At 36.1% G+C, this 27,025-nt stretch overlaps 1 protein-coding gene across 3 annotated transcripts; it reads left to right on the top strand.

Moving 5' to 3' along the window:
• Window positions 1-7: 7 nt before the first annotated feature.
• Window positions 8-23,443, top strand: mettl4 (methyltransferase 4, N6-adenosine). Of its 3 annotated transcripts, none has more exons than XM_003219680.4 (9): window positions 8-113; window positions 3,534-3,999; window positions 5,724-5,786; window positions 7,347-7,713; window positions 8,239-8,308; window positions 12,079-12,253; window positions 13,906-14,012; window positions 15,409-15,503; window positions 21,624-23,443. In XM_003219680.4, exons 2-9 carry the CDS (start codon window positions 3,586-3,588, stop codon window positions 21,770-21,772), a joined length of 1,440 nt encoding a protein of 479 aa, XP_003219728.2. In that variant the 5' UTR covers window positions 8-113; window positions 3,534-3,585; the 3' UTR covers window positions 21,773-23,443. The 3 variants fall into 3 exon arrangements, with proteins under 3 accessions (XP_003219728.2, XP_008106867.2, XP_008106868.2); XM_008108660.3 differs by having other exon boundaries at window positions 106-395; XM_008108661.3 differs by lacking the exon at window positions 8-113 and adding an exon at window positions 157-174.
• Window positions 23,444-27,025: the final 3,582 nt, after the last annotated feature.

Here is a 27,025-nt window from a genome sequence, read left to right as displayed (position 1 = left end):
ACAAAAAAAAAGATGAAGAAGAAGAATTCGAACTCTATGGTTATCCGAGTTATCTATCGAAGGGGAGCTATGACGCGCCCGGGACACGTGACACGGCGCACGGCTGACGTAAGGTATAACCAGATGCCATGCGCAGGCTCTCCAGCCAAGGAGGCGCCAATAGCGTCTCGTCAGGTGGTTTTTTCTCTCAATCTGAAGGGAGTCAACAGACCCTAATTCCCTTAAAGGCACTTGAGGCCGTTTGATCTTGGAAGCTAAGTGGGGTCAGCCCTGGTTAGGGCTCGGGTGGGAGACCGCCTTCAAACACCATTGTGCTGTATTTGAGGGAGGCAAAACTACACCCCTGATCCTTCGTTGCCTAAGAAAACCCTTTGAATGACATTCAGGGGATCAAAGTAAGTCAACAACTAAGCTGACCCAAGTAGTGTTGCATCTCAACCAGGCATGGGCAAACTTCGGCTCTCCTTCCAGGTGCTTTGGACTTCAAGTCCCAACCGGCTGTTAGGAATTGTGGGAGTTGAAGTCCAAAACACCTGGAAGGAGAGCCGAAGTTTGCCCATGCCTGATGGAAACAATTCCAAATGAAGGCATAGTAAGTACAGTAGGGTCTCACTTATCCAACACTCGCTTATCCAACGTTCTGGATTATCCAACGCATTTTTGTAGTCAATACAATTTTTCAATACATCGTGATATTTTGGTGCTAAATTCATAAATACAGTAATTACTACATAGCATTACTGCATATTGAACTACTTTTTCTGTCAAATTTGTTGTATAACATGATGTTTTGGTGCTTAATTTGTAAAATCATAACATAATTTGATGTTTAATAGGCTTTTCCTTAATCCCTCCTTATTATCCAACATATTCGCTTATCCAACGTTCTGCCGGCCCGTTTATGTTGGATAAGTGAGACTCTACTGTAACACATTTTGCTGCAACAAACTAATACTGTTATCTTTGTTGTTGTTGTAATAAATCATTTTGATATCCTTTTGTAATCCCATTACATAATCTTTTCCTATATTTACACCAGTGTTCTCAACCTGTAGGCCCCCAGGTGTTTTGGCCTACAACTCCCAGAAATCCCAGCCAGTTTATGAGCTCTTAGGATTTCTGGGAGTTGTAGGCCAAAACATCTGGGGACCCACAGGTTGAGAACCACTGCAACAAATGTTGTAGCGGAATAATTGGTAATGATTGTTACAAGATACACCTAAAACACGGAAATGTGCCTTATCTTTCTAAATGTGATGATTTACGCCCGCACTCAGCTTTAATGTTGATACAAGTTTGGGTGGTGCTTTAATTGTGCTTTTCCTGCATGGCAGGGGGTTGGATTGGATGGCCCTTGGGGTCTATTCCAATTTTGTCGTTTTACAGATACAGTAGAGTCTCACTTATCCAACATAAATGGGCTAGCAGAACGTTGGATAATCAAATATGTTGGATAATGAGGGATTAAGGAAAAGCCTATTAAACATCAAATTACATTATGATTTTACAAATTAAGCACCAAAACATCATGTTATACAACAAATTTGACAGAAAAAGTAGTTCAATGCGCAGTAATGCTATATAGTAATTACTGTATTTACAAATTTAGCACCAAAATATCACAATGTATTGAAAACATTGACTACAAAAATGTGTTGGATAATCCAGAACGTTGGATAAGCGAATGTTGGATAAGCGAGACTCTAATATATATGAGTTCAATGAAGCAACTGATCTATAGCAGACATTCATTTTGATATCCTTACTGCAATCCCATTACATAAGTGCTTCCTATATTTACACTAGTGGTTCCCAACCTGTGGATCCCCAGGTGTTACCAGCTGTTAGTAACTGTGGGAGCTGAAGTCCAAAACACCTGGAAGCCCAAAGGTTGGGAACCAATGATTTACACAGATAGAATGAAAACCTGACACTTGGAAGATGTTGCTGGATTCAAATCTCATCTGTTAAAATCGAAACAACAAATGGTTAGGGATAGTGTATATAGTTCAGCAACCCCTAATTCCTCATTCCATCTATATAGGAACCATTTTTAATCTAAACCTGTCATCTTAAATCTTTTCAAAACTTAGTCCAAAAATTAGTCCAAGGCCTATGCTGACCATTTAATAGAGTTGTAAGCTGGCTTCAAACTGTAGCGGCCAGACAAAAAATCTCCATCAGTGCTTTGTGTCATCACCATCCTGGCCTCAAACTGATTCCAGGATTTCCTATGCAACTGTCCACACAATGAAACCACTTTATTCTATAGCGGTTGGAAACTGCATGAAATGGTCAGTGTAGATGGGACCCAACTCAGAGGTGGTTTGAACTGATCTCCAATCTGTACACACAGCTTTTTCTCCTGTTAATCTCTGAGGTGCTGCAGTGCCACTCTTGGATCAAAACATATCTTTACCAAAAGCAACAGAAATGCTTTCTTACATAGTAAAGAGAGTCAAAATAAAAATGGAAGAATAATGATTTGTGGGATGGGGAGCCCATGGGGTAAATCAAGCCCCAAACTGTATCAACATTGTAGGCTTTCATGGCCAGAATCACTCAGTTGCTGTGAGTTTTCTGGACTGTATGGACATGTTCCGGAAGCATTCTCCTCAAGAATTTCTGAGAGTTATAGGCCAAAACACCTTGGGACGCACAAGGTTGAAAACCACTGGTGTAAATATAGGAAGAGCTTATGTAATGGGATTACAGTAAGGATATCAAAATGAATGCTTGCTATATGTCAGTTGCTTCATTGAACTCATATATATTATCTGTAAAATGATAGAATTGGAATAGACCCCAAATGCCATCCAGTCCAACCCTCTGCCATGCAGGAAAAGCACAATCAAAGCAACATCAAACCTCTGTTTAAAAACCTCCAGAGAAGGAGATTCCACCCTGCTCTGAGGCAGCATAAGTGAATCAACTACAGTTTTAAAGACTTTAAAATCAAAGTGTTTCATAGATTTTCAATAATACATTGTGAGCTTATAATAATAATAATAATAATAATAATAATAATAATAATAATAATAATAATAATAATAATAATCTTTATTTATATACCGCCCTGTCTCCCGGATGGGACTTAGGGCGGTTTACAGTCATAAAAACAACACAAACATTACATAACAACATAATAGCACATTATTAAACAAAGTAAAATAATACAATTATAACAATAAATAACACTTACATGACCATAATTTCTAAGGCATGGGCCCCATTGGACATTGTGAGGCTTATTTTGGGGGGAATCGTGAGCTTTAAATGTAATTTTAATTGTATTTATTCTGTGTTTTAACTTTATATCCACTCACACATTTTTTTATTTTTTTTATTTGTCGTATTTTAAATGTTATTAGGTTGTTACATGATTGTTAGCTTCCTTGAGTCGCTGTGGGGAGAAAGTCAGGATAGAAATAAACTTAATAAAATGCATAGTATTGTTTTTTTAAGATAATAGATCATGTTGGTCAAAATAATGATAAACTACTATGATGCTACTTGTTTTTGTTTGTTTTCAGGAGAATATTGCTTTATGCCAACTTGGAATAATAATGTCTTGAAAAGCAGACAATGTCCATTCTGTGTAGTCTGCCAGCTGGGTGGCTACTGGACCACCTCTCCTTCATAAATAAGTCTGGCTACCAATTGAACCATTCCCAAAACTGTTCTGGCTTGGTCTTTTCGAATGATGCATACAGTGCTGCTTCAGATGCAGATGTTACTGGGACCACAATCCTGGATATTGCAGGTCCTGGTAGAAAATATCCTGTTTCTGAGATGAAGGCTTCAGGTAAAGAAGCATCTCAAAAGACGTATGTGTTCCGGGAAGAGTTTTTTAATATGCTGAAGCCCCATATATCAGTAAACCTTCAAACAGAATTGCAGCAAGGGAACTCTGAGGTCAATCTAGAAAATAATGGATCAAAACCACAGGAAAGAGCCAAGAATGAGGAATTCCAAGTCTTTACAGCTAAAGCTAAAAAGGTACAGATGGAGAGATATATTGCAATTTTTTTTGTTATAGAGTTCTGTCAAAAATTTATTTTAGGAAGAAAAATAAAATTTCTAACATTTCAAATTAAGTAGGTACAGACTTTTTGTGGAGCTCCATGGCCTACCTTTACTTGGCCATTCTGCTGGTATATGCTTGCAGAGCGTTTTAAATAAAACACCAAATAACACAGCTTCCTCCTAATATGTACTTATATTTTCTTATTTTGGAGAGCTCTAGAATATTTTGGCCTCTTTTCTCCCATGCCAATTTAACAGTCACTAACCTTACTTAGTAACTTGATGAAAATTAATGTGTTTGTGAGCTTATTATCATGCTGTTCCATTGATGTTACTAAATTGCGATTTTGGAAGGAAATTTAAATACAGTACAAAGATTTGACACACAATGTTGTATTAATGTTTCCATAACAACTGTAAAGTGTTAGCACTTTGGAGACACAATAGTTACAAGGCTAATTTATTTTGTAGTGTTTACATTCAATGCTAATTTATTTGAACGTTCTTATTGCTTTCGATTAATAGAATTTAATCTAGCACAAAAACAAAGGCGATATGTACTATACACCCATCTGTTAGCTATATGGACATTTCTGTTGTAAGAGCGTCACTGAAATGAAGGTCACACAACTGTTCCTTTTCAGTAAGAGTCATACTTAATTATGTAAATAGATGTAACAAAAGTGAATCATGCTTTCCACTCATGGCTTTAAAATCCCATTTTTTCCACCACAACAGTAAGAATAAGAAGTGGCACTTGAGCCAAAAATTCAGAAAAATTTTCATTAGAAGTCTTTATCACAAAAAGTTATAAGCTGTCCTTTTGTTATTTTTTAAAGGAGAAAATTGATATTTTACTAAGTTGTTATATGCTTTGCTTTTTAAATTTATCATTATTGAAATGTAAATAGAAGCTCCCAGGTTTTGGCCTTACCTCTCCCACCTTGATACTTCCAAATTTAAAAATGCTTTGAATCTGAGGACAGGGAATATTTTTTTCTGAATCCTTTTCTTGTAAAGCACTTTTTATAGTAATGATTTTGTAATGAATGAATGAATGATAACACTAAAAACGTTCAGGCAGCTCTCCCCATTTTCATGTTACTGTTTACATTGTGTAATCATCCACAACATCCAAATCCCGCATTGCTGTTTTACCTTTCTCCTTATTTTCCCTTCCTATCTGCTGTAATGTAACTTTTATTCTCCAGATGATCATTTTAGTGTTGCACAAGTGTAAAAAAACTCTTATCCATATTATGCTTAAGACCCATCTAATTCAGTTTTCCTCAACTATTGTTTGTCCCAAAGCACTAGACATGTTAGCTGGGTCTATAATCCAGAACATTTGGAGGGCAGCTGGCTAAAGAAGGCTGTTTTAACCCAGCATCTTCTTCTGCAGCAATCACCTGACTGCGGTGAAGATGTGTAGCGCAGAACATGATAGTTTACCTTTGCTGTTGCTCCCAGCATTTCACATACTGCCTTTCAACATGGTTATTTCATAGCGAACAAAGAATGGTGTCAAAACGCATTAATTTTACAGTGTAAACATATGCATAGATTGAGAAAGTGTGACACTCAATGTCACCCAGTGGGTTTTTATGGCTGAACAGAGATTGGAATTCTGGCCTTTTGAAGCTAAGTTCATTCAAACCAACATTCACAGATCTCAATTTATGTGTTTTCAACTTTAGAAACGGAAAAGAAGCAGTGAATTGAACCATGGTGAGCGTGATGCTTTGGAATATCATTTAAAGGTAACTCTGAAGAATAAGTGAGGGCTGAGACTAAATTACCTGTAATTCATTGTATAATGGTTGCCACGGCACACAAGTTGCACCCCTATTTCGGAGGTGGTAAAATTTGGTATTTTTTTGCTGTTCCTTGCATAATAGTCACACCCTTTATTCACTAGTCAGGGAGCCTTCCCCACATAGCTGGATTTTTTTCACTGCCTAATAGGTGCCAACAAAAAAGGGGGCGTGACTATTAGAATCATAGAATCATAGAGTTGGAAGAGACCTCACGGGCCATCCAGTCCAACCCCCTGCAAGAAGCAGGAAAATCTCATTCAAAGCACCCCTGATAGATGGCCAAAATATGCAGCAAAATATGGTACTTCACTTCAAGCCTTCTCATGTCATAGAATTGCACTGGCGAACTTAAAGACACATTTTTTCCTTTCTAAGTATCCTGTTTAAGATCTCATCTACACTGCCATATAATGCAATTTGAGACTCACATAATACATTTCAATGGCATTATGTACTGCATTATAAGTCTATACCAGGGCTCCCCAAATTAAGGCCTGCAGACCGGATGTGGCCCTCCAAGGTCGTTTACCTGGCTCCCGCCCTAAACCTCCAGCTTAGTTTTGCCCTAAGTCTGAAATGATTTGAAGGCGCAAAACAACAACAATCCTAACTAACTTGATTATCTCATCAGCCAAAAGCAGACCTACACTTCCCATTGAAATACTGTTAAGTGTATGTTGGTTGGAATTGTTCTTCATTTTAAATACCGGTATTGTATTGTATTCTTTCAATTTTTTTGCATTACAAATAAGATATGTTCAGTGTGCATATGAATTGGTTCATATTTTTTCAAACTATAGTCTGGCACCCTTTAGTTTGGGGGACCAACCACAAACCAGCCCTCAGCTTAAAAAGTTTGAGGACTCATGTTCTATACTAACCATATAATGCAGTTTCAATGTGCATTATTAGGCAGCATAGATGGGCACCTAGAACTTGTTAGGTCCTCCAACACAACTCTGTGGTAACATTTGGGGGAAACACACCATAGAATTGCTGGGGGACCTAGAAAATACCTAGAGAGACCAATTTCCCCATGGGACTAGCAATTGTGGATATGGATTTCACGGTTATGGGGCGTGTCTTACTCTAATTTGTATAGGTAAAGCCTGTAATCTTTTCTGAAACACTAAACTTTTCCCTAGGGAGAAGTAAGTATGCATGTTTTTGAATGGAACTCGTTTCTTATTTGTTTTTTTAAAAAATTGAATCTTAGAACAAGTTACTGAATGGAAGCGGTTGGCCACTGTAATTCTCCAAGTGTTTTTGGCTTCTATCTTTCATCAGCCTTCAGCTGGTAGTAAGGAATTGTTGGAAGTGAAGTCCAGGAACCTTTGAGGGGCTACCATTGCTCACCCCTGTTGGATGTGCTGGCTGTAGTTACATATAGTTATCTAATACACTAATTGCAGATCCAAGAATATGCAAATATTCTTAGAATTGACATTTTAACAGACAATTTGCTGCCTGTATTTTCCTTTCCCTTCTTTTTGTACTGTACAGATCAGTGGTGTGATTTTGGATGGTACAAAGAGTTTGGTTCAGGAGGCTCTCAGAAGTGGCTTCTTGCGGTCTGCTTCCACTGAACAGTTTTGTGCTAAGACTCTTGTTGCAGGAGGCCATGACTGTAGTTTAGCTGAATTATGTGAGATGGCAAAGCAGTTTCACCCAGTGACTGAAGATGAACAAAAAACTCTATGCAGAATCAACAAGGGAGGTTGTCTTCCACAACAAGTTCAGCCTTCATGTATTACAGAAAACACCACAAACTATGCAGAGATTATAATGCTAATGGGCGAGAAGTATCTGTTTCCTCCCAAAAGTGCATTTCTTTTGTCTGATGTTTCCTTTATGCAGCCTCTTTTGGACTGTAAGTACATTTCCTATTAACATTGTACAATGTTCTCTGATTCATTAATGACTCATTAGTACACTGACAGAGCAAATTTGTGTACTGTTTTTGAAGACTTTTTGATGAGATTTAAGGAGAATTTGACAGCTACCATTCCTGAAGCTGAATTTGGATTTTATTTATATTTTATTTGGAGTCCATCTTATATGGCAGTCGTCTAACTTCAGCTGTCTCTGTTGCTGCCATATGTAATGTAAGATATTGAAAAAAATCTTACTAAACCAGATGTAGTACATGGGAAATCTGAAAATGAAATAAAGACATTAGTTTTATTAAAAAGGTATATTTTAGGTGTAATCAGACTTGTCAGTATCCTCTTAAGTACAGAAATTATAGTGGGGTTGGTTTATTCCTGTTTTAAAGGGGTCTCTTTTACTTTTTTTGGGGGGGGATCAGATTTGGTATTTAAGATTTGAGAAGCAACTGTACAAATTTAAATATTATGATTGCTGAAATATATTTCTCTTGCTGCTTCCTTTCTAGATAAAAAAAAGTTTGGCATCATTGTGATAGATCCGCCATGGGAGAATAAATCTGTTAAAAGAAGTAATAGGTAGGCTTCAGTATTAAAAATTCAAACATAACATACATAGCTATATGTTCAGCATTTTTCCATCAGATAGTAATGATGTAAATTTATGTTAATTCCATGCAGACTGACCATTTGTGACTCTAATAATGTAATGAAAGAGATATAAACTTTTTTTAATCAACAGTTTGTCTACACAAACTGGAGACCATTGCAGCCTTGAGATGAGTCCCGAATGAACATCTTACAATGTTTTTGTTTGATTTCTTCTTTTTCTGCTAGAATTCTTAAATCTAATGGGTTATGATGCATAATGTTCTGTTAAGTGGAAAACCTACATTAGAATGCATAGATCTAATTCTCCAGTGGTTCACCGCAATTTTATATCAATAGGACCTCAATGAAATTGAATTATTTTAATATGAACATTTTATAATGCACCGGGGAACTGATCTTAAACCTTTCTACAATAGAAACATTATAGTTCTGCCAAGGTTTAGCGGAGTTAGTTGAGATGATTATATCCTTTAAAAACTGAAGTGTATTTAGAGATTCTAACATGAAAATGTTTTGATTGAAAATATTTTGTAAATAAAAATAGAAACTTGCATGCAATTTTGCCTTTAGAATGGGCCAGTCTAGGGAGTGTGCTTCTAATTCATGATTTACAAAAGATGGCAGGTAGTGTTTGAGGAGTAAATTGAGAAAACAATGTAGCTTCTTCAAAATATTTTTATTATATTTTTATTTGGTTATTTCATTCTTTAAAATAAATGATATTGAGCAAAGTTAAATCAATATCATGTCAATGTCCATAAAATAGTACAGTCAATGGACTGCACGTGTCCTCCAAGGCCTTTGGTTTGGTTTCCTCCCTGAATATCAATCAACATTTTTTATTGTTGAAAAAAATGGAGAATCAGACCTTCAAGTTGCATGATTGTAGATTTAACTGCTATGTTCGTAGATTTTAAGTCTCAAATAGTTTGTTTAGAAAAGCTGATGTCCACTCATCTCTAGGCTTTTAGAAAAATGGGTTTGTAGATCTTGGTGTTAATGGAGCATGTTGTCTGTGGCACATAGGTCTTTTCTCAGCCTCTGAACTGCATCACATGGTCTTGAGCTAGTTCTGCTAGCGATGTGTGCACTGCGCAGACAGTCTGCAGAGCAATCTTAACTCATAATAACTTCAAAGTCAGGAGGGAGATAAGGCATCATTTTGTATTGAGAGGCAAAGGAAGGGATTATCTAGAGGAGAAAGAGAAGGTGGCTCATCTTGTTATAGAACATGTACAATAAAGACCTCTTCTGGGATGTCATAACTATAAATCCTTTTATGTGTTATATATTTGTTAGGATTTTCCATTGCTTAACTGAAAAGGGTCAAACATGTAGAACAGAGCAACCATTTCAACCACTGAAAATTACTGTATTAGCTAGAAAACAAAAACTTTGTTTAAAAGAAAGCTGTTCATTTGACATGCAGGTTCCAGAGCCTATGCATATTTAATATATAGTTTGCTGCTATGCAGAAACAGACGTATCTAAACCACCTGACATCAATGGGGTTAAGCAAGTTTAATTCTCTACAAATTCCAGTCACAGTCATATTTGAACTCTTATTCCTTAAGGTCCAGAATATCTCTCAACCTTATTATTTATTTATAGTAGTATTTTTACCCTGCTGTTTGCCCCCAAAAAGGTCCCCAAAGCAGCTGCCACATAATCATTGAAAGAAAATAACCCAGTCACTGTATGTGGGTTCACAATCTAAAAATTAGCAACTCAAAAGCAAAATAGTGTGGGAGAGTTAAGTACTGCTTAGGGGTTGGAAGCCAAATAATTTTTCACTAAGAGTGATGGAATAACCCTGATTCCCAAATCTTCCCCTTCCATTACGGCCTCCTGGAAAGGAGAATGTGGTGATCGTTGTGGATGTGGTCATCACCGGGGCTAGTGAAATGGCAGGCCCTTTTTCATTTACCGTGTATACTTGAGTATAAGCTGACCCGAATATAAGCCAAGGCACCTAATTTTACCACAAAAAAGGGAAAAACTTACTGACTTGAGTATAAGATGAGGGTGGAAAATGCAGCAACTACTGGTAAATTTCAAAAATAAAAAGGTACCAATAAAATTACATTAATTGAGGCATCAGTAGATGAAATGTTTTTGAATATTTACATCAAACTGTAATTTAAGATAAGACTGTCCAACTCGGATTACCTATATACTCGCATATAAGCCGATCCAAATATAAGCTGACCAGGACTCTCACTCAAGTATAAGCTGAGGGGGGCTTTTTCAGCCCTAAAAAAGGGCCGAAAAACTCAACTTATATTCGAGTATGTATATCCCAGCTTTTCTCCAGAAATAGGACTCAAGAAGGCTTACAAATAGATAAAACAAAGTGATTAAATCCAATGTAAACCAAAACTGTACAATAGTATCAGTAAAATATAAATGCAAAAGTAATGTAAAAACAGTTACCATTTTGGGCACTTGCATTCTTTTATACATACAGTAGAGACTCACTTATCCAACATAATGGGCTGGCAGAACATTGGATAAGCGAAAATCTTGGATAATAGGGAGGGATTAAGAAAAAAGCTATTAAACATAAAATTACATTATGATTTTACAAATTAAGCACCAAAACATCATGTTTTACAAGAAATTGACAGAAAAAGCAGTTCAATACACAGTAATGTTATGTAGTAATTCCTGTATTTACGAATTTAGCACCAAAACATTGCAACATTTACTACAAAAATAATGACTATTAAAAGGCAGACTGTGTTGGATAATACAGAACATTGGATAAGTGAAGCTTGGATAAGTGAGGCTCTACTGTACCTGTATTATGGTAGTTTAAAAACATAATTGCCCTGCTGATAGCAAAAGTCTATATTGGCTAGAAAGCTACAGTCTACAAGTGAGGGATATTTTCTAGTAAGTAGTATTAACAGGCCTGTTCCCCTGCTTCTGGAGATGGCATTCAACCATTTGATAGCTTTTTCCTCCATTAGATAGTCTAATGCCCCTTTTAAAATGTCATAACTCATTGCTAGTATCAGAGCTTGGAGAAAATTCCACATTACATTTTGCTGACTGAATATTTATCCTGTTTGCTAGAATACACTAGTGTAGATTACTTTCCAAGAAGATTAATATAAACCAGATATGCGGAACTTGAATCCTCTAGACCAGTATTATTAAAAGTGGTGGTCTGTTGCTGAACCCTGAGCCGTCTGCAGCAGGTTCCTGTAAAAATAAACAATAAAATAAAAATATAGTGGCAGTCCTTGGTAGACTGGGGGCAGGGAAATTACTTGTCAGCCATATCCAATAGCCTAGAAGCACTGCTATACATGATATTAGACTCCAGTGCCCATCATCCCTGAATATTGGTCATGTTGATATAAATTGGAGCCCAAGAACACTTGAAGGACTAAAGTTTTCTCACCCTTGACTTAAGCTGTTTCCAGATTTCAGAAATATAATTTGATAAATATAAATTTTAAAGATATCATTCAAATGTTCATTATCTGTGCACAACTGATTTTAGAAAATAGTTTTAATTTGTGTTGCTGCAACCAGTTAGCCAAAGCATAAACAGGCATTCAGTTTTCATGGCATCAGATTTCACCACTGGATGTCACTCTTGACTCAGATTTAATATCTAAATGTTATCACAAGAAAAAAAAACTTTGCAGAAGATTACCAGACTTTTGAGTCTCTTTTCCTCTCTAGCTTTGAGCCATCTCAACCTTTCTCAATATATTTGCATGTAGGTACAGTTATTTGTCTCATTCACAAATCAAGCAAATTCCTGTGCCGGCCCTGGCTGCTCCAGGTTGTCTTGTGGTTACTTGGGTGACTAACAGACAGAGACACCTGCGTTTTGTGAAAAATGAACTTTATCCCTACTGGTCTGTGCATGGAGTGGTAGAATGGTTCTGGGTGAAAGTAAGTTGAAGGATGTTTATTCATTTGCTTTTGGTTATGCTTTATTTTTAGTTCTTAACGCCTCGTCATCATTATTGAAATCAAATATTTATTTTATATCTATATATTTTCTTTCATATTTATTTTTACTTGCCTTTTGACAAATCTTACCTATTTTCCTTTATGAACAAGTTAAAATTAGAAGGTCACTTAAATTAAATAATTATTACAGTGAAATACATTAGAATGGAGCAGACCTCTGGGTTGCAGGATTTGTTTTCTTTTTTAGTAGAACTCTGAGATCCATCACTTGGAGCCAGGTTCCAATAGGGACTTAGGCATGCAATATCCTAAGAATTAAGGAATATGCTGCCATGTAATACAGTACAAGTTTTGCCTGAGAATTTGTTTTCAGTACTAGTTCACAAAGAATTTTGCATAGAACTCCAACCCTCATTTTTTTCAAAGCTGGCCTAGTACAATGGACACAGGTATTGTGGTCTAATGAAGGCACAAATCCTTGTCTGTCTATTGAAAACCAACCAAATATATTCTATCACTGTCCTGATTTAACTTTTTTCCACCCTACTTTACCTACCTACTCGGAAATAGATTTCACTTGAATTCTGTGACAAATATAAGGTTGCAGTCTTAATACATTAATTCTCATTGGTTTAAACTTATACTTTTGCATGTGTATACAAAGAAGTATTTCTTTATTTTGGAGGATGTGTAAAATTTCATAGCAGGTAACATCTTAAATGAGGCTCTCTCTTCTGAGTGAAAATCAGTAATGCCCATTCAAAGATGACATATACCATCCATAGCTTTTGAAAGAACATGGAAATACTGTAGTTTTTTTTTTTTTTGAAAAATCTATTTCATTACCATGATAATTTTTTAAAGCTTATCAAAATTTTTGTTCTAAATTTAAGTCTGCCTTGGGTCCCATATTTGTAAGAAAGCAGGATAAAAAATTAATAAAAAAACAATCTGCTTAACCATAAATTATATTCAAGGAAGTAGTTGATATCTATCAGTCAGTCTGTGGCTGGTTTGTAGTAGATCTTCAAGAGTCTCGGATTTACTTAATTTAAGTCCTCAAGGAAATCTCTGCATATATTCTCTTTTTTCCTACTTGCCATATTCCCATAGATTTTACCATGAATAGATATAAATTGATGGATCTGCTGGGATTTCTGTTCTTCCAATAACTATCTGTTGCTTTCCATTTATTTTCTCCCCATGCTGAAGAGAAATGTGCTTCCAGCCATACAGTTTTCAGTGCTCCAGATTTTCGTTTCCATTGCTTGATAATTTTCCACCATTTCACCCACTATATTTTGTTCTTATTAAATCTTTATTGCTGGCCGGAACCATGGGGATCAACATTTGCCATCCCCCAAACCTTCTGTCAAGCCTGGATTTTTTTTAAATAGCTCTTTAAACTCTGGTAATTTTCATTAAATACTATTAAACTGGGTATTATGCCTTCCACGAATTGTGATGGTTTTATTTTTTCCTAATTTTGAAGGCTGCAGATACACTTGGGAAAAGGCCTGTGGAAGTCTATATGCTTTGTTTCTAAGTAAATATGACTCAATAAATATCCTTATAATCTAGATTTACTTACTGTAGATACATAACATTGATTTTCCATTCCTTTCTATCAGATTACAAGGTCTGGAGAGTTTGTATTTCCATTAAATTCTTTTCACAAGAAGCCTTATGAGGTTCTTATACTGGGTCGAGTCCAGGGAAGTACAGATAGGCCATTAAGGTACGAGTTCATTGATTTCTCTATATTGTTAATAGGTATTATTATTGTATGGTGCTCATTAGGAATGCTCAACTGAAGTTGCAAACGAGCTTCAAAGAGTGTAAAATTGTCTTTCTTAACAACATAATTTGAAGACTGAAGTATACTTGTGCTCCAGCTTCTATAAAATGCTAACTAGTTGTAAAATACTCATTTTTTAAATTTTCGTTTTGCTTTAGCTCCCTTATTTACTTGCTTGTTTCCTCATGATGCTGCAAAATTCAGCTGTTTCTTTTTTCCAAAACACGACTTTTGGCAAGTCTTGTGAGCAGATGCCTTTAACTGATGGGCCAATTAGTACTAAATAGTTGGGTGGGATGTCATTGCCAGGCCAAGATCATTAGATGCCTTGAGTGTTCTTTTAATTGGAAAGCAAGAGGGAGGAGAGGAGATACTGACATATTTGGTTCCCTTACCCTTATAAATCTGTGTATGTGATCATAGGAGCTAGGCTTCAAATGGCAATTTAGGCTGATAGGAAGATCTTACTCTATTTTGATGAATATTTCACTATTTATTCTCTTAGAACATACAGTCTACATACCATATCACCACCTGCTTTGAAACTCAACATTTTTCCATTTTATATGAGAGAGGGACGCTGCTAACTCTACTATAGCGGTAGCAGCAACAGTAACAACCACCTAACAAGATTAAATTCTGTTCAGATTCATATAAGTCATTTCACAGTCCTTTGGCTCCCGGCCAGGATTGGTTGTTTGATGGGGCAGGAAACCGATGGTTTAGTAAAGCCACTTGGTTTAATGTGGAAGTGGATGAAATACCATGGAGTGAGACAAGAGAAGATGATTGCATCAAAACAGGGACTCTTTTGGTGCCATTATATAAACTGGTTAACTTTTATACCTTCTTCATTTAGCTAAGCAAAAAACATCAACCATTTCTTCCCTGTATTGTCTCCTATTAGCCCTGCGGAGCTGTTGGTAGTTGCTGCCAGATGAATCTTCTGTTCCTCTGAATTAAATATAGATCTGTTTGTTAAAAGCAGGCAATATTCTACAGTTGAAACACATATTGGTTGTAGTGTATTTGTCTTTTTCCTGTTGTCTTGTTTCTTTATTGGCTTTGCTTTTGCAAAAGCTTAAGACATTTCATAAGCTGCCCTTTATCTTTCAAGAAAACAAATATACCTAACATTTAGATATTTAGCTTCCTTGTGACTTATGGTCCAGTGTGGCAGTGAAGTAATGTTTTCTTTCAGCAGCATCATCTTAATCTTGTTGTTTTGTGTTGGAGGTTAGGGGCAGAGAATGACCTATGAAATTATAAGTATTTTATCATTGTATTTGTGTTTCTTAGTAGAGGCACTCACATTTGTTTTTTATTTATGCTACAGGATTTCAGAAGATATAGTGCTTCCAGAAATTCCAGATCAAAAATTAATTGTCAGTGTGCCTTGCACCCTTCACTCACATAAGCCTCCTCTTGCAGGTATGTTCTTCAAATAGCACTGTAAACTACCATATTTTTGTAGAGGTAGATACTTTCTGTAATGGATAAGTATAGGGATTAGGTTCTTGAGTACTTTTGTTCATTTATCTTTGTTTTTTATTGAGAACAACTTACCTCTGACATTAGAGGAAACTTGCTATGAAGTGTAATTTGCATTTCAATCTTCCCTAGCTGGATTACTTGGATTGCAGAAGCTATCTAGTTTACTGCTTTATGCTTCCCAGCTGCTATAGCTACTTTAAAAAGGAGTTGGATGTTCAAGAATCAATTGACTGGAAGATCATTACCAGTATGTTTTCTGGGAAAATATACTTGAAGAGTGTATCAGCTATAGACTTAAACATGTTGTTTGCAGTTACAGAAATACCAACAGGTAGCATTTGGTTAAGATGCTGATCAGGACCAGTGTTTCAATATGGAGATCAGTTTCAGAAGACTATCACTTCAGTTATAATTAATAAGTTTTGACTGAACAAGCTTATTGCTTATTGTGCTCTCATGTTACTGTGCTCTCATGTTATTGGGAGCCGCAATTCCTTGAAGTATAAATATAAAGAGGTAGGTCAGAATGGCAAACATAGGAGTGGAAAGAATATTTGAAAATATTTCAGAAATGGTTGGAAAAATGTTTTTTAATGTTGAGAATCACTGATCAGAGCAAACCTGGACTGACAAGAATTTTCACAATTCAGGACTCTGTCCAAAATTCACACGATGTTGATTAGTATAGAAAACCATTTATCTGCAGGAAACAGCATTTGTTTTTTGTGCAGGAAAATAGTTTTTCCCGTAATTGTGTCTTGCAGTGTTATCAGACACTGGTTGAGCTTGTGCACTGGTTGAGCTTGAGAGAAGTTGAAAGTTCAAGAACATCATGTGGCCCAAAGATTCTCCACCTCTGCTTTGAAAAGTTATATGCTGTACATCAACATCCCTTCTAAATAACATGTTATTTTAAATATGGTAGAACTGTATAGAAATATAAGAGTATGGAGAAGGGGAAAAATATAGAATAAAGATGTTTTACTCCTAAATACAAATGACCTTGAAAAGAACAACCTCAGTTATGCTTTCCTATCCAGTGTACTTAATCAAACAATTTGTGGCCATGAGGCATCTCTTCAGTTATTTCTTTTTAAAATAAGCTTTTTGAGCTGCGGCTTTTGAAGAAAGTGAACAAATAGAAGCTAATGCGCAAAATATCATAATCTCTAGCATAAAAATACATCTTAAAAAACAAGGAACATTGAAAAGAAAATGTCAAACTGTTGAGGGCAAGAAGTGTCTTTCATAAGCAGACATTATTACGGTTGCAGTTCTATAGTTAAACTATAACTAACTGTTTAGAACAAACTTCATGACTGTTCAAGGTTATAAAAGAGCAACTGGAGGCAAAATAAAAACAACTAAGTAAAACAAACTGTTGTTAATGGAGAAACACTATGATGATTACTGAATTAGCAAGATTAGGTTACAGCTACAAGAATTGGGTTTATGTCCCTCTTAAAAAAAAAGAACTGACCATTTTGAAAATTTAATGAGCACAATCTTTGTTTTATTGGAAAAAGAAGTGGATTAGTGCTATAGTTTCCTTTCCCAGTACTTATATCAAAATGTGGCAGATTTGTGAATCTGAATAAAAGAAAGCAGTTTTAAAGGGTGTTTCAGAATTGTACAGAAAATTAGGCAACAAAGTTAAAACCAATAAACTCCAGAGTGGAGTTTCAAAATCATGCGTGTTCCTGTAAAAATGTGTATATATTATTCCATATCAGCCCTACTTTGTAGCTATAACAAGAAATAAAGCATATACCCTGTTTCCCCAAAAATAAGACAGTGTCTTATATTAATTTTTGCTCCCAAAGATGCACTGTTTCTTATTTTCAGGGGATGTCTTATTTTTCCACAAAGAATTGACATTTATTGTTGAACAAAAAAATTGAACATTTATTATATACTATACAGTAGTTGTCATCACAAATCAGCATAACCAAACTGTGAATCCTATCAAGAATTTCTCGTTACTACCATTATTTCCATGTACAACACTCTACGGTACGTACATTTACCGATTCTGCATGCTCTGGTGTTCTGTTTGGCAGGCATGCTTCCAAACAAAATCTTTGCTAGGTCTTACTTTTGGGGGAGGCCTTATATTTAGCAATTCAGCAAAACCTCTACTAGGTATTATTTTCAGGGGATGTCATATTTTGGGGGAAACAGGGTATGTGTGTATATACGCACACATACGCATACACACTTTATTTCTTGTTATATATATGGCTTTGCCAGTAGAGGGAAGTGGTTCCAAATCCCCTCCCCACTTTGAACAATACCTAGAGGGGCAAAAAGTTGGAATGAAACACAGGAAATCCCATTCAGCTGCTTACATTTATACCTTGTTTTTGAAAAGCTACCAGCACAATCATATTAGCATTTTTCCCTGCATGCTTTATTTCTTGTTGCATTTGCAAAGTACTGTTGATGTACGTGTAGGCATTTTATGACTGATTATAACAATTTATTTCTCTGCAATAAGAGGAATTTGTAAATTAAAGTAAGTCATCAAAAAGAGATGTGTTGTTTCCTGCAGTGCACTTAACTCTGAACTCATTACTCCGGGAGTTTCTAATGACACATGCTCTGTGTTTAATGCTCCCAATTTTGATGTGTCATTCTTACTGTATTTAAGCAATTCTGTGTAAATATGGAAATTAAAATTCAGTTTAGATTACAGCAGGTTTTTCCCTGCTGATGCTATTTCATGTCGGAGATGGAAAATACACCTTGCATAGAAACATGTACCTTAAGATAATTCTTCATACATCTCATGAAGTGGATGATGGCCTGTGGAAGTTCCTGTCATAATGAATTTGTTAGTATTTTATCAATTTTAGTGGTGCTTTTATCTTTGGGACTCTTTGTAAAGTTTCTAGTCCTAACTCAGAAGACAGAGGCACCTGGTCCCCTTAGGTGACATTGGTGCTTTCCCTTCTCTTACAGAATGGCCCTCGACTTATCCATGGGTCATTTTAAGATCCATAATTTTGGCCCCAATACTGTGAATTGTACATAGGGTTGACTTATACATAAAGGCCTCTTCTAAATAAATCCTTCCAAGAAAATCATCTGATAGATTCCTCTTAGAGCAATGAAGCTGGAGTTGATTTAATGGCATATAGCAACAGCGTCAATAAAATGTTCATAAAATGATAGATTTAACTGTTGAAAAGCATCACTCCTGATATTGAATGCCTAGTACTTCAGCCTATTATCCAGACAGATCTTTATTTACAGAACACCTGTCTTGTTGGTCTCTTCAAATCAGCCCTTAAACTGCTATAAAATATTTCCTGATGTATCAATAGCTTTTAGTATGTTATAATTCATTCTGTTGATATTATTATGTCCCTTCAAGTTGTTTACAGCTTGGGTTTATTTTAGCGTCACCATATCTGAACCTCAGAATTTATTCTGATTACCTTTTAGTTATGGTAAGAATGGAATATAAGTATTTTAATATATAAGGATATTTATTTAAAAGATGGCTACATTTTACTATTTTGGAAGAACATTGTACATTTTGAAGTTACTTACCAATAACTTTTATTTGTTATATGCAGGTTATATTGTATCAGTAGTTGTTATTCATTGCAAAGTCTGTAATTATCCATCTTCAGACATCAAATTGTAGCTCTTTTTGAACAGATAATTGGTTATCCATTATTAAAATACAATACACACATTTGAATTCCAACCCAAAAGCACATTCAAATCCACTTTGGTACAGGATGTAGCTGGGAGAAATTCAGAAAAAGACAGAACACTGTACTTTTCCCTACCATCTCAAAGTTGCTCCTGTTCTTAAAATAAATTATCCTGAAATGCAAACTTGGCATGATTAATACAAACCTGGTATTCTTAATATGTTTCAAGATATAATTGATCTACAATATAGTCTTAAGTGTGCCCTTGAGGAATTTTGCCCATAATACAGAGTAAAAAAAGATGGCTTACTATACAAAAAGTATTCTCAGAAAGGGATGTGTTCTAATTCATACTTATAATTTTTCTATACTTTGCTTGTTTAAATCGCAGTATAGAAACTGCGATTTAAATAGAAACAAACAGCTGTTTGTTTTTCCAATGGAAAGAATTGCAGCAGTATGCTTAGTAACCTTAGTACTTTGTATGAAACACCTGGCTGCCCTGAGTAACCTGCCACTGGTTCTCTCTCAGTTTCTCTCTTTTTGTCTTCACCTCTGACTTTTATTTCAAAAGTCTAGCAGGCCTGTAGACTTTCAAGAGTTGGGAGCATTGGTGTTGCTGTGTGGTGCCATGGTTGAGAGTGACAACATGATAAATAGCAGCATCTCAGAGCAAGGGTGGGCAGCCACCTCTGAAGTTATTATGTGCAAGTTGTTCTAAGACTGCTAAGACTTGTGCAAATGCTACATTTTATTAAATTGTCTAGCCTTCTGCTTAAGAGATTCCCCTTTCCTGCACAAGATAAATGAGCAATAGGCTTGGTAGCAAAGAAGACTAAACATATTAGTTTTTTACTGATGAAAGCGTCAACATTTGGGTGATGAAAATGCAGCATTTTAGGAAAGCAAGTATGTGGACATAGTAGTAGCAGTGTTGAAACAGAACTTGTGGATGTTCTTTCAGTAGGGAAAAAATGGAAGACTGAATACAGGGCTATTTTCCCACCTACTAGTAATTCCCTGGATAAGTTGGCAACCACAGTTGTATTATTTTACACATATATTTCTTAATCATTTTATGTTTACCACATATATTTCTTGCTAAGCTTTCCTGCAATGATGCAGCAACTGATAAGCAAAGGTGTTTAGAACAGAAGGTCATATTTAACATTTGTGGGGTGGCGCTAATTTACATGCTGAACAAGATTTAATTACTTGGCGCTTTGTGAACAGTGGGTAGGCATGCTGAATTTAAGTGAAAGCATTACAGTTTTGAAATAGTTAAATTTCCATGTAAACCAAAATAATTTTTGGATTTCAAAAGACATACATTTTCATATATATAAACAATGGAATATTTTGGAGATGGGGTGAAAGCCATTTATGTTTCATGTACACATAATCCAATGGTCATATTATACACAATGTTTTAAATACTTTTGTGCATGCAGCAAAGCTTGTGTACACTGAGCAATGAAAAGCAAAAGTGTCACTATTTAAGCCAGCCATATGGACAATTTCATATTTTGGAGTTTTGCCCAATTCTGGATAAAGGATGCTCAACTTACATTGTTCTATAAGGAATTAATTATTCTTTCAAGCTCTGAAGTCAGTTTCTTAAAACTGTCATGATTTGCACAATGGAATCTTCCAAACATTCTAGGAAGCAGAAGTCTATGAAGGAAGTACTGCAGTATGCTGAATTAATGGCAGTCTTCACTTATAGTAAGGAATAAACCACAAATTTGTAGTGACGTGTCCAATACCTCTAAGACTGAAAATCTGAAATTGTCATCTTGAACACAGTGCCGGATGAATTTCCATTTAAGAGGTTGGGACTTCTTTTCTGAGTAAGAATCCACGGGCCGTAAGCATTGTTTACTGGAATCAGTCAGTAAAATCAGTTGGTACCTGATTTTTTAGCATTGTCATTTTTAAGCATGTGGCTTCTATTCCAAGGAGTAAAACGTAAAACATTTTTTAATTATAACTGTCCACAAATTTACCAATCCTCATCAAGAGATGTTATGATGACATTACTGAGAACTCAAAAGGTCATCTGTGGTCAGGGCTGGAGGTGCTGAAATTCTCATTCCCTCGCTCCAAAAAAATTCCAATAAATCAAAGTGACTGAAAGCTTTGATGTTATGTTCATACTCGCAAGATCATTTTTTCATATGGTTTTCTGACTATAAATAGTAAAACTGGCTGATGAAATCCTTGAAATTAATTTATTGTCTCTTCTTTTTTTAATGAAACATTTGGATTTTTTTCTCATTTTCCAATAGCTTAGAGGAAATTGAGTTTTTGAAACAACACCACCACTTACTATTTCTTTGGAACTATCTTAATTGTTAATATTTCCCCTTTCTCTGCCCTCCCTTCTTTTCAGATGTTTTGAAAGAATATGCCAAGCCAGAGGTCAACTGTTTGGAGCTGTTTGCTCGGAATTTGCAGCCTGGGTGGACCAGTTGGGGCAATGAAGTTCTCAAATTTCAGCATATGGATTACTTCACTGCTTTGCAGGATAAGACTGACTAATTGTGAATAAATTAATCTTTGGATTGTGATGGGCATGTTTAGCTTCTGTGACGTTATCTTTTCCATTACTGTTCCATTTGTAAAACATTGTGAAAGAACAAACAATCAGCATGATACTTTTGAACATTTGTGATACCTTCAGATATTTTCTGTATCTTGATCCCTATATGTCTTCTCCTTGACATTTTGAGTCATCACGTGGAAACCAGTCATTTGGGCCACTGCATAAATCACAGCCATCAGAAATGGATCATGTCCTCTGAAATTCATTGCTTATCTGTGAATTAGAGCATATTATGTGTGGATTTTTTCAAATAATGGTCATAAAATAATGTGTGATTGTATTTTTGAATGTGTTAGCCATGTTTAAATATAATGTACTGATAATAGATAGCCCTCTTACTAACTCTTAGCTGCATTCTAAATGTTTTGAAAAGCATTGAACATGAATATTTCTGAATAATAACTATGTGCAGTGGCCCAGGATAGCTGATGGTGGACCACAAGACAAAGGACCATGTAAAGCCCTGGAGAGAAATCTGCCCATGTACTGAACAATAAAATCCAGTCTGTGTTGTATGTATTATTCCAAATTCGCTATACATTGCAACTTCAGTCTTCAAATCACAAACAGTATATTAGCTAAAGGTTTTCCCCTGACATTAAGTCGTCTCCGACTCTGAGGGTTGGTGCTCATCTCCACTTCTAAGCCAAAGAGCTGGCGTTGTCAGTAGACATCTCCAGGGTCATGTGGCCGGCATGACTGCATGGAGTGCCGTTACCTTCCCTCTGGAGCCATATCTATTGATCTACTCACATTTGCATGTTTTTGAACTGCTAGGTTGGCAGAAGCTGGGGCTAACAGTGGGAACTCACCCCGCTCCCCGGATTCAAACCGCCAATCTTTTGATCAGCAAGTTCAGCAGCTCGGTGATTTATTATCTCTATGTATTTGTAATGCCTATGGTGTACTCAGAATTGGAAGTTGCAAGGGTGGATTGCCCTTTCAAAACTCTACTTTTGTCATTAGTCTCATTATCACATTGTTGTTTTATTTGCAAACATTACTTTGAGAGTTGTTGCTTATGAGATATCAAATAATTACAAGGATTTCAAAGTATCTAAAAGATGACTAATTTAGCTAATGTCAGTCATGAGAATGTCACATTGAAAACAATTGTCATAAAAAATAGGTTTCTTAGTTGCAGTGGGATATCATCATGATTAAATTCAACTGGATTTATATTCAGATGAACACTTATATTTGAACAATCCTTTCCTTACTAATGCACAAGAGTTTAATTTCATAGAGAGTATATTTTTCTGATATGTATGTGTGTGTGTGTTTTTTAAAAGATTTGTTACAATGGTTACTGCTGTAATTAAATTATTTTTCAAAATGATAAACTACGTATGTTCTCCTCTCCCCTAAGGGTTTGCTTTAAAAATGCTCTAATTAAAATTGCCATGTGTTTGCATGTGCAACTGACAGACCAGAGATATTTGAAGAAATAACCATTATTTAACAGAGTGCAGAATAAATCTTGCTGTGCTACAAATTAGATAAACTCTGGATTGCTTGGTGTGCTGTTAAATTTTTAAACAAGACCTGGATGTTCACAAATAGACTTTTTTTAAAACTTTCATATTAAAAAATCAATTTCAAAAATACTTTCGCTTGATCAATTATTTATAAGCCTCTTGTTTTTTCAAGTTGCATGTTTGATTTAAAGTGGGTTTTCCCCAACTTTTCCCCTGTTTTGTTCTGCTAAAATAATGCATTTTTCATTTTGGTTAGGTTCTCAACCACCCCCACCACCCCCACCCCCTAAATAGAAGGAAATCTTCTACTGAACATGTCCTTGAAGAAGTGAATCCCACTGAATTAAGTGATACTTTTTCCTAGTTGACTATAGGATTTGCGGTCTTAATTTTCAAGTAGGCAGCTACTTTTTCCCCTTGCGAGCCTGAATATATGCCACTGTAGTCTCCATTCTTTGATCATCACCCAATGCTACATTACTAATTTAAAAGCTACACTTGATCAGATAGAAGACTTACCTTCTCGAACTGTCTGTTCACATAGTGAACAATCAGTTGCCTATGGGAAGCAACCATCAGGACACAAGTGTACTTGCATCCCTCATCTTGGGTTTTCCATCAACTGATGTAAAAGAGACAGTTTTCCTCTGATATTGAAGATGATAATAGCCAACCAGATGAGTATCCCTCAAAGTCTATGAATTTATCCAGCTCCCGTTTAAAGCCATTTAAAACAGCAGTCATAATGATATCTTTTAGCAGTGATTCCCACAGTTTTTGTGTTGTGTGTGTCAGGAGCGACTTGAGATACTGCAAGTCGCTTCTGTGTGAGAGAATTAGCTGTCTGCAAGGATATTGCCCAGGGGATGCCTGGATGTTTGATGTTTTACCATCCTTGTGGGAGGCTACTCCCATATCCCCACATGGAGCTGATAGAGGGAGCTCATCCACGCTCTCCCCAGGTTGGATTTCAACTGGCCACCTTCAAGTCAGTAACCCAACCTTCAAGTCAGCAGTTTGCTGGCACAAGAGTTTATGTGTTGATAACAAAGCATGAAGGAATGCTCCCTTTTTCTGTCCTGATTCTCCCAGCATTTCGTTTCAGTGGCTAATCTCAGATTCTAAGACTTATTTTTTCCATACTGTGCATAAATTTAAACATGTCTGTTTTGGCATGCTTTGTTTGGTTTTTATTTATTAAGACAAACTCCGTGAAACATTGTAACCATTCCTGAAAAGGGAGTTTCCCCAGTCCCTTGATTTTTCTAGTGATTTTTTTTCTACACATTTTCTCCTTTTCTCGCTCTGCAATATCCTTTTATACATAGTGATCAAACTTGTGGCATTGATTTGTATAAAAGCACAATGGCATTGAGAGGTTCATTTTTCAGTTTGTTTTCAAATTCCATTCAGCATGGATTTGGCTCCCTCACCCCCCAGAAGCCATAGATTGGATAGACATTTTCATCAAGGTATCTGCCATAACCTCAAGATCTCTTTCATGGCCAGCTCAGATCATATCATGAAGTTGGGATTTTGGGGGCTCAGGAAGAATCACTATGCTATTATTTGCCACTTTACTGCTTGTTCTCCCTTTATAGAAAGATCCTTTGGGAGCTTTCAATCCATTTTTGTTCTCATTGTTCTAAATAATTTAGTGTTGTCAAGAAACTTGGGTACCTCACTACTCATCCCGAACTCCAAATTGTTTATGAGCAAGTTGAAAAGCACTGATCTACGGATAGATTCCTGAGGGACCCCACTGTTCACATCCCTCTTTTGTGAGAACCGAGCATGCATTCTACTAATGAGCAAGTTAATGGCTCTCTGTCCATGCTTCTGGAAGTTACGACACCAATCCGCATATATGGGAATGTTTATTTTATTTTGCATTCTTCCGTAACTTTTTAATGTAATACACATTGTAGGCTTGTAGAAGATGGACAATTCTTGCTTGTCATAACTGTGCATCTTAGTTCTGTGCATGTTTATCTAAATGTAGATCCCATCAATTCAATGGAACTTATCCCCATGAGTGTGTTAGATGGGGTTGCTGTTAGAGCCACAGCTTGCTTCTGTCAATTTTGTAATAGATCAGTACATTTTTTTAAATATTCTATCCCTCTCTCAAATACTTTTGGATCATCCAGTTGTACACATAATAATTTTTCTCACTATATTTTTCCTATATCCTGTGAAAGGAAAAAGTGTTCTGCCAAATCAGAAGGTTTTGAAACTGCAAGATCTTGCTAAAACTTGTGTTTGCATCAATTTCAATTTTAGTGAGCCATGTTCTTTTGGCATTGTTGCCTTTCATTTTGGACAACAGGTCATCATAGAAATTAATGCCGAAGCCTTAGAAGTCCAAACAAGATGAGTGCTGTTGAAAGTTGCACTTCCCAAAATCCCACCGCTTGCAGTGGGTGATCTGTTTAACCAATGTAGCAAAATTTCCACTAAGCAATTTACTAAGATGTCATTTCCCTGTTTCGTAAACAATAATAATAAATAATAAAACTTGATTTATATCCCGCCACTATCTCCCAGAGGAACTCGGGACGACTCACAAAATAATCAAGGTGTGACACAAAATACAAAACACAACAAGTGCAAAACAAAACATAGGCAATAAACAGTCAACACAACACCATAAATTCACAGTACCCGCTGGTAAAAACAATAAAATAAGCAATTGCTGTAGATAAAACAGCAGTATTTAGCCTCAGAATTGTAAAGTGCTAAAGGTCATAGGTATTATAACAGCCAACATAAATAAGGAGATTAAGAAAATTATGAAGATCATGTTACAAAGTAGAGAACTTTTAACAGCCTCCCAAATGTAGAACTTCGTCGACTAAATTTACTAGAAGTCCCCAGCATGAGATAAGTTAAGAATTCCTTCCCTTGGTGTTCTTTCCTTCCATCTGCATCCTGGGCAATCCCACCCACACCCACCAAACTTGGTTATCTTTTCCATGGATCTCAGTGCTCTTTCTTCTTACTCAGCCATATGCTCTCTCTCGCTTCATCCATTTAGATTGTGGGTATCACTTAGAACCCCCCTCCCATTACATTAATAGTAATGTAATAAAAATATTCCAAAAAAAAAAAGAACCCCCCTCCCAGTGCTCTTTTTGTTTTTCAACTTGTCTTTATTAATTGTTTTCTTTACTGATCTTGTGCTAGTTCAGCCTGTTTGTCTGTTCATGGCTCTATCTGGAATGGGACAAAATGGTGAATCATCCCCTTCAAGCTGTGCTACATATGCCAATTTATTTTTAATTATCAGAAAATTAAAAATATGATTGCAGGCCTTATTTAAAGAACTCAATTTTGCTTTAAAAACTGAAGGAAATAGACCCCTTTGAAAAATTCTGTGAAGTAGGCAGCACATGTGCACAAGAAAAGTAGACTTTTGTTAGTTTGAGAACTGCCATGACTGAGGGTAGGTTTTACCATTATCATGATCCTACAAAACTCTTAATGGTAGGGAGGGACTGACTGTGTACTAAGATGCTCCTAGAAGAGTTAAATGATATTAAATTTTATGGCCTAGAGCTGAACTGCACTCCTTGGCCTTTGCTTCATTCTGAATTTCAGTTTCAGTTGTGTTTTGTATCCAGCCTAAGCTAGAAGCATGTCTGTGACCTCTGCAAATATGTATACCAGTCTCTTGATCCTGCAGACAACTGCATTCATGGACACATACTC

This window comes from Anolis carolinensis, chromosome 4 (genome assembly GCF_035594765.1).
Source record: "Anolis carolinensis isolate JA03-04 chromosome 4, rAnoCar3.1.pri, whole genome shotgun sequence".
Lineage (NCBI taxonomy): Eukaryota > Metazoa > Chordata > Lepidosauria > Squamata > Dactyloidae > Anolis > Anolis carolinensis.
The sequence above is the reverse complement of the archived record's forward strand: the minus strand, read 5'-3'. Positions and strand labels throughout refer to the sequence as shown.